Here is an 11,611-nt window from a genome sequence, read left to right on the forward strand (position 1 = left end):
TGGTCATCATGTCTATCATTAGTGGTGATTGAAAATGATCATTTTGTATTTTCTGGCATTTTCGTGGTTTATGGAATTGGATTATTTTGATCTTTGATTGTATAATAGTAGAAATTTTTTTTTACTCTATGAGCTAGCAAGCTGAACCTATTTTGAATGGATTTGTGTGGAATAAGTTTATGTGAAAATTGATTCAAAGCAGAGTTGCTCTAAATTTTTTTTATGGACTTTAGGACATGGGATGACTTTGTGGATATATTCATTTCCTTGGACTCTAATACATTAATGACAATTTGTGCGGACTATTTTCTTTAGGTTAGGGATATTTTCTCTTACTTTGTTTCACCAATGATAACATGATCTGCAGGTTTATGATCATTAAAGTAAAGGTTTCTGTTGCTTTTATTATTTGTAATTGTTTATTATTTGTAATTGTAATAAAAGATAGTAAGAGATTAGTGAAGGCTTTGTCTCTTTTGTTGTTGGGTCATTTTATTACATTAAAATTAGTTGTTGTAAATATAATAGAAATTCTTTGTTCTTATATTGTTCAGCTTTACTGCTAAGAGTTGTAATAACTCCGACAATAGTTTAGTGGTTAGGAATAAATAGTTTCATACTACACTTTTCAGACTCGCGCACTTTCCTATCTTGGCTCACATTTTCATAATCTCATCTTGAGATTTCTGGACATGTCATACACTGTTTCATTCTCATATATATGTTTGTCATTTTTTTTTTAATGAAATCTGTTTGAGTCCCTAACTTTTCTTTAAAATTTCAAATTGTAACATGAGTTAATATATGTAGTAGAATATAATGATGTTGATATCATTTCTCTATGGTTTATCACCTTAGTAGTCAATGACCAGATTCATAAGTGTCCTAAAGCTTTAATTGATGGACTGTAGAATAGCTTGACCTGTAACTTATTCATATATATCATATTTTTCTGAAATTAGCATAATCGCATTCTGGAAATGGCAATAATTTCAGTAGATTATTCAAATATGCTTCATTTTGTTTAATTGGACTGGTAGATTGTACATGTTGTAATAGTACATATGGATGTCTTCATATATCTTGTTATTCTCATATAGATGCATGTAAGTCTGTGGAGATAAGCTATGGAATTCATGAGAAATTGCTTCAATAGAGAAATTATCTTCTTATTGCTCTATGATCTGGGGGTTCCATAGTTGCAAAAGTTTGTAAAGACTATAATGTTCACGTCAATATGTCTTAAGGTTATTTATGAATGCATGTTGTCCATATCAAATCACTCTTTTATTATTCTACGTAGATGTTCAAATTTTATTTTTATTTTTTTTGCTACACATAACCCTGTTTTCTGCAGCCTTTTGCTTCAGCCCCTGTTTTCTACCGCCTTTATTTCACCCCTTGTTTAGAACTTAAGAATTTTGCCTCATTTTTACAGCAATCTCTTCGATATTGGCAGCCTACTTATGGCCTCATTTTTTATAGTCATCTGTCTCGATATTAACAGCCATCACTTTTTTTATACTAACAGCCTTAACATTTTTTTTGACATGTGTAACCCTCATCTTGCTATGGTATGTGTAGTCTTCTCATTTTGCTTTGGCATGAGTTATATATATAGTTGTAGATTACTTTGATTAGCCTTGAGAATTTATAAGCTATAAATATTTTATCTTGCATACATATTCATGAAAATTGTGAGTTACACTGAATTCCTTGCTTGGTATCGAATGAGTGAATCAAGGATCATTTTGTGAAGATGAAATGTTAAAAATGACTAAGATTATTATAACATTTGCAAATACAATTAACATGAACTTGATTTTTCTTCAAACTTCTTGAATGTTCTTATGGAAATGTCTGCTGATGAATATGGTTTTCTTGTGTCTTTTGGAATATCCCCATTAAACTTTTGTTAGGAACAAAGGATTGTTATAGCTTATGAATTTAATTCTTATACAGTTCAAAGTAATAGTGTGATGAGTAGAAGAGTAGATAAGATTGATTTCCAATTTTTAAACTTGAATCTGTTTTATTGGAAATTGTATTGGGCATTTCGGCTATACAGGTATGAAGTCTGCATCTTCTTGATTCCATTTATTTTATAACACCGGGCTTTGATATATGGATTTCAATGATATAGAGTTGGTATTTGACTCCTAGTTATGGTTATCATCTAGATTTTATAATCTTTGGTGTAAATATTTGAATGATAAGAACAAATGGTTTGGTTTGGATATTTTTCTTGTCATGATTTGTGTGTCCTAGTGTAGGTTTACAATGAAATTGTGATAGGATATTCTCTCCTATGGATTCTATGTTACTAACAGGGACATTTGGGTAATGCAAGTGATATGTTAGGTTTTAGTGCTGTACCCCTTTTATTATGACTTTTCCTTTTATACAGTTGCTAGAAATGAGAGCAAGTAAAATCCAAGAAAAAGACCCATAGAATTTGACTTGTTTTCTATGGATTGTGGCCTTTGTTATAGTAAGATTGTAGAGGCCTGTGTTGATCTTCAGGATAAGAACATTTTATTTCTTTAAATATTCAAAGGTTAAAAGGGGCGAAGTTTGGCTTTCAACATTAGCTATGTACGAGGAAGATTTTTATGGTTGTTGGAGAGTTAAGGTTTAATCCATAGTGTAGTTTTTACATTAATTTCATGATTCTCAATATAGATGTTTTGGGGATGCATGCACTAGTTTTGGATTTGATTTTTTTAATTATTCTCGATCTTTTTCTTGTCCATTACTCACCCTTGTTATGTATATCCTGAAGGTGATTTGGGTTCTCTTACCTTGTTTTCACTGTTCAGAATTTCTATTATAATTTCCAGTTGAGTTCTTGGAAGATATATATATTTTAACAGCATACAACATAGAATTTAGTCACTTACCATGATGATGCTTTGATTTTTTATTATTAGTGGAGTGTCCAAATCCTATATACTATGTCATCTGTAGGACAAGTTTTTAGTGAGTAAATAGATCTCGAAATAAGAGCTTGTGATATTTTTCTTAAGTATCATTGATGTGTTATGAAGTACAGGTGTTAAAATGATCTCGTAATTTATTGTTATGTTACTAATATTTTTTTTATTCATATAAGTGCATTGATTTAATATTTTTATTCATATAAGTGCATTGCGCTTGTATATACCTTGTATAGGTTATATTGAGATTCAAAACATTTTATTTCTTACGCTAAGACATTACCTGCTTCAAGGTTATTTATTTTTGTTGCTTTAGAAGTGATGCCAATTCATTTGTGTTGTAAAAATTGTATCTTTATTGCCTTTTTCCCTCTAGAAATTAATTTTTTTACTCTCATTAGAATATTCTTTTATCCTTATTTTTAGAAGACTAACTTAGTCTTTTAGTTGCCATATTCCCTTCATTCATTGTAAGGGCGATGAAGACGCTAGCCCAAGCCCATCCTTAGGGGACTTACTCAGTCTAAGTAGCATTCCCCTCTTTTGTTTAAAAGACTTGCCTAGTCTTTTAGATGTTCATTCCTTAAATCTTAGGTCTCCTTTCATTGCAAGGGCAATGAAAGAGTTATCTAGAGCCCTCTTAGGGGACAAGCTGTGTCTCAGGAAAATTCAACCCCTTTTAGGAGACAAGCTATGTCTCGGTAGAAAAGTCATCCACATTTTGGAGACAGGCTTTATCTCATTGACCCTACTTATCCTTTTGTTTTAGGAGACATGTCATGTCTCATTAGAGTCATTCTCAGAGTCATTAGCATAGGAGTCAGTCTTTAGCATAGGAGTCAGTCCTTCAGTCTTTCAGGAGTCAGTCCTATCATCATAGGGGTTAGGATTATGTCCAACCTCTCATCAAATCATGTGATTTTTATCCACTCTTGCAAGGTATAGGATGCTGTCCAACCCTTGCAGAGTCGTGATTCTTTCTTTTTTCCCCGCAAAGCATAGGATGCTGTCCAACCTTTACGGGATATCAGGAGTCTGTCTTCCCCTTATGATGATAGGAATATGTCCTCTTGTGTCAAAAACAACAAAAACATTTCAAAAACCAAAAATCTCAAAAATCTCGAGTCATTAGGAGTAGCTTAGGAATTCTGTTCCGAACTACGTTGGCTTGATCCCTTTCCACAGGGTACGTAGTGCAGCTTGGGATTCACATCCCAAGTCCAGCCAAACCTTTAAAAAAGTAAACATTTCAAATCTTCTAAAAATACAAAAATTCTTCAAAACATTTTCAAAATGATCTTCCCCTAGAGTTAGGAGTCTGTCTTAGCTATTTGGGGCGTTTTAGAGTTAGGAGTCTGTCCTGATTTGTATTGATATGGTGTATCCTGTCGTATGAGTGTCCCTAGAGTTAGGAGGCTTCAAGTTGATCGGTTAGACATTTAGTCGAACCGATGGCTAGACTATAAAGCATATGGTCAGCCTGTGGTCTTCTTTAGGATGCACAGCCTAGTTACACATAGGATGTAGGGCCCACCTGCAGTAGCTTAAGGCTAATCAACTTACATTAGGTAGGGCATATAGAGAATCCTGAAAATTACAATTCACCTGAACTTAAGCAATCATGCAAAAAGCTTTAAAAATCAGTCGAGTCTAGTGGATCGAGTCTAGGATAGCGGTTCTAGATGGTTAGGCATCGTAGTTAGAATAGGTCATCGAACTACGTTGACTCCGATTCTTCCCGAGGCCGGAATACGTAGAGCAGCTGGGATGGACGGCCATCTTGGTCCGAGTCAAGTCCTGCATTAGAGTTTTAGGATTTGTCTTTTCCATTCATGTATAGAGTTGATTTGTGTTGTGTGTTTTGCTGTGTTTTCTTACTTTCTTGTATTGATCCTATACCTTTAGCTGTAGCTTGCATGTGTATGTCCACTAGAACTTAGATACCAATTAGGCATATCACTCACAACCTAGTTGTCATTAGGTGACACATCTTTTATCTTACTTTACGTATGCTTATTATTTCATCTCCGAGTCATGCATGATTAGGTAGACGTTCACTCAGGGATATTTGTTCCCATTTCATATGATTTTACCCAAAATTCTTTGGATTTAATAATAAATGGCATAAGAGACCAAGTGCTTGCACTTGGACGAATTGGAGGTGTTCTTCAGACCTTCTCCATTCGTAATCAGGCACGAACCCATTCATTTCTGGTTATCCATGGTATACAGAGCATATTTTTTTAGGATCCATGGCCGTATACCATGGATGGCGACTCTGAGTTTTGTTTTGTTTCGAGAGTTCCTTGGTAGAGCTCTCCTTCACGTGTGGATGATCCAAGAGGCCGCTAGGGGCTCGTCCCCCACCTCTCTCCCAAATCGGGGTCCACAGGCTGGCGACTCTGCTGGGGAGTTCTTAGAACATTGCCTAGCTCTAATAAAAATGCCATTTTTATTATTTTGGAGAAATTTGGGTGAAAATCATTATAAATGGGAATTCTTTCGCTTAAAATCCAGGGGCACCAAATAGGTGTTTAAAACAAGGGATTCACACACTGCACTGCATGCATTATCATATCATTTATTTTGTCTTTTACTTTTCCTTTCTTTGATTTTATTGGCTCCATGGGATAGATAAAGCACATACCAGATGGGATGTCATTACCCTGATGGGATTGTTGTATCTATTTCCAAGCTATGCGCCGGTGCTGCAGCCGTTAATACTAGGCGTACTTGTGTTTACAGCAGCCGATGAGCAATGAAGCATACTATGTATAACACTAGGCGTACTTGTGTTATACATCTAAAGTATGGATCATAAGCATAGTACCCGATATATTGAGTCTGGAGCCCTACTTTTATTTTACATATATATTATGTACATGTATATATTTGCTTATTTAGTGAAACCCAATTAGGATCTGCATGTGCTTATATATATATATATATATATATATATATATATATATATATTGCATTCATATAAAGACGAACATGTGTTGCTTATACATGTTGAAGCCTAGATTTAGGAGTCATGTCTTATCCATAGATTATTGTAGCTCACCTTATGTGGCTACAACGCAGTCCTAGTGTACTCACATGTCTGTCTTGAGTCAAGTGTCTTGACTCTGCTGGATTATAGGATATATATATATATATATGTATATATCTATATATTGGTTATCAGATTGGGGCCTATCTTCAGTGAGGTTTCCTTGTCTAATCTAATCAATTATCTCAGTCCGTTTTTCAGATCTAGACCCGACCGGTGGCTTTTACTTGCCCCTCTCATGGTCGTGGCCTATCTTTTGCTCTATTCTTTGAGATTTTGTCCATATATCTCTTGATTATAAGATCAGGACCTACTTTCTAGTAGAGATTCCTGGCTTGAATCAATCCGTCGTGTCTATTCATTTCTCAGCTCTAAACCTGGCTAGGAGCTTATACCTGTCACACTCATAGCTATGGTTTATTTCTTGACCCAGTGATGATAAATTTTGCCTGTTTTATCCTTCAGATTCAAACCTCATTTATCCATTCTTTTGTTGTGTCATAGATTCATATTACGTATGTATTATTCAGATTATTGTTTGTTTTGTCTTTAGACATGGTCGACAGCTCGTCTACTATCTTTATGGCCATAGTCTATCATTGTTGATCTCATTGATCATATAGTTTGATATCCATCTTCTAGATTTAGACCCGGTCTATGATCTACATTTTTCACTTTGTGACCGTGGTCTCTTATCTGAGTTTCTGATCATCTTTGATCATCAGAGGAACATTCAATGTCGTCAATTGTATCCTTCTTATAATCGATTGTTAAGTTAACCCCTATTTCTTGTTTATTCCAAGTTATCTTCATTCCCTCATTATCCCGTCCTATTTTTGTGTCAGGTCTGATTATGGCGAACATTTTGTTGGACAACTGGATAGCTGATACCATTAGAGTTCTCCCATCTGAGCATTGAAAGAGAAATATGGCTGATCATTTCATCAATTCGTTCACTCATTTGAACAGTCATGATATAAATTGGAAGTTTCTTTAAGCAGCTGCTGGACTTTGGGATCCTGTTCTTCATGTCTTCCGATTTGGCCCTTTTGAACTCTGTCCCATATTTGAGGACTTGTGTACCCTACTAGAGCTCCCATCTGAGGGACTCTGGATCAAACCTTCAAGAGTAGAATCCTCCCATGACCTCTTTTGTAAACTATTCAAAAATGAAACTGTGGATACTCTGCCTTGTCTAACGGATACGTGCGTAAAAGTTCAAGACCTGATTAAGCTTTTTTTCTAAAAACGTCGATCCTACCAATTCCCGTTTTCAGGATTGTCGACGTAATGCTTTAATCTTTATGGTCTTCGCACGCCATGTTCTTCGCAGAAACTCCCATGTTGCATCTTTAACCCAACTAGGAGTAGTAGATCAGATCAATGAAGGGAGGAATCCAATCCCCCCCATGTTAGCAGAGACCTTCTTGGGACTAGATCTTATTGCTTCCCAAGAGATCAAAGATAACTTTTGTGGGTGTGTCAAGTTGTTGTATGTCTGGCTTGGTGAAAAACTTCAAATTCTTCAGCGACAAAACCAAAATCCGTATACCCTGAAGAATTTCCGTACATGGAAACCAATAGCTAATCAACCTCAGTCCATTGATGAATGGCACAATTGGTTGCAACATGTAGAGGAGAGCCAGTTTCGTTGGGTAAGTCATTCATGCTTCCAAGTTTTACTAGCACTTACCCGCATCCATTTGTTTACCTCATGGGTATCGAGAAATCTTCTTTTTATGCACCCATGTGATTTCTCCATCAAATTACAGGAATTCCATGTCCTCCCGGAACCATAGTCCCTCCTCTTTGCAAAGACCTCACTCCTGATCTCATTAGATCTATTGTGGCTGCTTGGGGAAACAAAAATATAGGGAGGAGATTTTCCTTGGTATCTAAAATTTGACGTGGAGAAATATCGGAAGAGCCCGCAAGCAGGAGAGCTCGGATTGAGGGACCTTGAGGATCTATATCATTTTTGTTATCTTGATTTCTGCATTTCCTATTATTGTCAGTTCGCTTATCTAGTTGTAATAAGAGATTAGTATTTTCGTCAATTGTAATCGCAATTTGAATTTCATTAAATCAAAGTAGGTTTCTGTTTCTCTTATCACTATTTGATCAGAATATTTTATCTCATTTATCATTCGTTTTAATCTAGTGTTTATACTTCCATTTCCAGGATTCTTGACTGAGCAACTATTGCTCCAAGGAAAATTACAATTTCAAAACCAACCTGGTCCCGTCAGTCTTCTGATTCCAGGCTGAGTAGACAATCTTTGTCGCCTGTTTCATTTACTTCTCCACCGTTACCTGTGTGTCATTTTCGAGAAATACTTTCACCCATCCAACCCACTCCAGTCTCAATGGCAGATCCCGCTGATCCTATGATAGCTATCCAGGAGATGCTAAAAGGCCTTACTTGTGACATGGCGAGCATGAAAGAAGATATGACTCACATGAAGACCCAAATTAGCGATAAGGCTTCTGCTTCCAGAGGGGACCAACATTTCATCAACCTCCTCGTGTTGCATCTCCAGAGTTGAACAGACCTACTATTTCGCCGTTAGAAGTTGACATGGATGATGAACAATATGCCGAAGAGTATTGTATCCCTAGGATCAATAGGGAGAAGGAAATGTATAAAAAATTTGAGAGAGAAATGTCTAAGAAGTTCGGGAAACTGGCTCAAGAGATGGAACACATGAAAGTCCAGGGACCGAAGATATTTGACGTCTCTAAGTTGATGATGTCCTCTGCAGTGGTTTTACCGCATAACTTCAAAGTCCCAGAATATGATAAGTATGACAGGACTGGATGTCCTCGGAACCATATAAGGTGGTTTATCATCCTTTCACAGCAATATGGCCTGAATCATGAACAGATGGCCCATCTATTTCCTATTTCTCTGGTAGGGATAGCAAAGAAATGGTTCTTAAGACTAAAACCAGATGAGGTCAGGACCATGGGAGACATCTCTGACCAGCTTATTGAGCAATTTTCAATGGAGGAGGGGATAGAGGTCACAAAGAGAGACCTCAAACAGTTGAAGCAAGGTCCTCAAGAGACCTTTACCTCATTTATCAGGCGCTGGAGGCGTAAATCTGCCCAATTAAATCAGAGGTTATCAAAAAATGATCAGATAAAGTTGGTGGTCAAGAGTCTGTCTACTCAATATTTCCATTTCATGGCGCCCCAGCATTATCCTAATTTTGATCATTTGATTCAGACGGGAACGCAAACTGAGGATGCCATCGGCAAAGGTTTAAGGGCGAGACCATCGTCATCTGATGTCAGAGAAGGCAAGAGGCCAATGGTTATACAGAAGGAAGTGAATAGTGTGAACTATGTTAGACCAATGGCAAGAGCAGTAACTGAGGTGTCAAGACCGGTAGAGAGGCAGGCACCTAAGCAATTTGATCCGCTTCCTTATTCCTACCCTGTTATTTTGAAGAAATTGATTAGGGATAAGAAGATAAAGCTTCCTGATATCAGGCCAGTACCAGATCCATTGCCTAAGTATTGGAGATTAGACCAATACTGCAAATATCATCAGAATTCAGGTCATCTGACAGAAAGATGCCTAGCTCTGAAGTATGCTATTCAGAAAATGATAGATAATAAAGATTTGGAAGTGGAGCGACCAAGTACTACTCAAAACCCCCTCCCAAATCATCGTGTTGTTCCTCCGCCTGTTACCAATGCTATTTTTGTCAATGAACCTCTTCTTGACCCTTCAACTCTCATTTGTGCTATAAAATCCGATAAACCCTATGTGCTGAGGTTGGATGATGAGGAGATCAAAGAATTGACGAGAGAAAAGCCTTATGTCTTTTCCCTAGCTGGTGGTGATTTTGCAGAGTCTTCTTCTCGATCTTATATACTTCGTTGTGAAGACGTTGAGGAAGAGCAGATGAACAGAACACCATATGTTTTAAGAATCGAGGATGATGATTTGTTGTTCCTCGATGACCAGTGTGATGAGCTTCAACACGTCACAAGGGGTGGTCGTGTATTCAAGCCTCCAGAGTTGAGTGCAGAGAATCCAGCAGAAATAGCAAGGGCTGCAGGAAATCAGAGGCTGAATAAGTCCGTTGCAGAAGAGGAGGATGATAATTTGTTAAAACAGTTGAGGAAGACCCAAGCGAATATTTCCATATGGGGCATGCTCATGTCTTCTTCCAAGCACAGGAAGGTAATACTCAGGGAGTTAAATGCCGCACAAGTATCTGTTGATGTTACACCTGATGAGTTGGTGAGCTTGGTCACCCCGGCTAGAATATCTAAGGTTTTGTCCTTCACAGATGAGGATCTTCCTCCTAAGGGTAGAGACCATACTAAACCTCTCAAAATCACCTTAATTTGCAATAAGAAGAAAGTTCCAGAGGTATTAGTAGACAATGGGTCTGCTCTGAATGTTTGCCCATTGAGCACAGCAACTACCCTTGGGTTCGGGCCAGAGAACTTTGTCCCCTCTGAGCAAGGCATTCTAGCTTATGATGGAACCCGTCATGATGTCATCGGGACTTTGGTGATAGAAATTCAAATAGGCGGTGAGGAATTTGAAATAGAATTCCAGGTCCTTGATATCAAAGCATCTTTCTTGTTGCTGCTTGGTCGCCCATGGTTGCACCGGGTTGGGGTTATACCATCCACGCTGTATCAGAAGTTGAAGTTTATTCGAAATAACAGGGTGGTCATTGTGAAAGGCGACCCTGATTTGGAAATAGGCCAGATTTCCTAGGAGTTGGTTGTTGGCAAAGCAGATGATATAAGCTTAACTGGCTTTTCGCTAGAAGTGACTGCTATCACTATGGAGGAGGCGATGAATGAAGAGATCTTCTTCCTAAGTAGCACCAATTCCAAAGTTGTCAAGATGATTCGCAAACAAGGATATATGCTAGGTGCCGGGTTGGGCAAATATCATCAAGGTATGATTGAGTTCCCAATGCTCAAGACCTTCAATGGCCTGTTTGGGTTAGGATACAAACCCACCAAGAAGGAGATCATAGAGATGAAGCGCTACATGCTGAAGTGGGCCGAATGTCGTCCCCGTGGCTTAGACTTGCCTATGGGACCTCTGAATTTGACAATGAATGGTCATTTTCGCAAGGAGAGAGCAGATGTTCCATTCTGCAGTTTCGCTGAGGCCTGGGTTGATGAGTCAACTGGGCAAAGGTTGCCAGGGTTTGAAATTTTCTTCGACCTCGAGCTACCAAAAGATGAGCCAGTAAGTGTACTGTAAGCCCAATGGTTTCCACCTTGGCATTCCCATCTTATTTTGATGATTCCAATACACAAGTGATTTATGATCACTAATGTGTTTGATTGTCTAAGTTGTAGATCACATTGGTGCTAAGATAATATTGCTTGGATTGAGGCCAAGAAGCACTCATTGGACCACTTCATGAAGGCCAAAGACATCAAAATCCAAGACAAATGAAGACTTGAAGAATCCATTGAAGATCAAGTTATATTAGATTGTATTAAGATCCAATCTTAGTTTTAGATTTGAAAGGCATAATTAAGTAAATAAACACACACCCTAAAAATATAAGTGATTGTATTTGTGGAGTTTCAACACCTTGGAACCCTCATAGCAATCCCATCTTGGTGTTAAGTT

At 37.6% G+C, this 11,611-nt stretch overlaps 1 protein-coding gene across 1 annotated transcript in view; it reads left to right on the forward strand.

Annotated features, from left to right (window-relative positions):
* The window catches only part of LOC143891701 (uncharacterized), a 95,531-nt gene extending 84,799 nt beyond the window's left edge, over window positions 1-10,732 (forward strand). Inside the window, exons 2-4 of the mRNA XM_077396241.1 lie at window positions 8,171-8,232; window positions 8,486-9,010; window positions 9,131-10,732. Coding sequence (XP_077252356.1) covers window positions 8,171-8,232; window positions 8,486-9,010; window positions 9,131-10,732 — 2,189 coding nt within the window. The remainder of the gene's footprint in view (window positions 1-8,170; window positions 8,233-8,485; window positions 9,011-9,130) is intronic.
* The last annotated feature ends 879 nt before the right edge of the window (window positions 10,733-11,611 follow it).

This window comes from Tasmannia lanceolata, unplaced genomic scaffold (assembly GCF_043159265.1).
Source record: "Tasmannia lanceolata isolate RefF3 unplaced genomic scaffold, GAP_Taslan_0.1 ptg000015l, whole genome shotgun sequence".
Taxonomy (NCBI): Eukaryota; Viridiplantae; Streptophyta; class Magnoliopsida; order Canellales; family Winteraceae; genus Tasmannia; species Tasmannia lanceolata.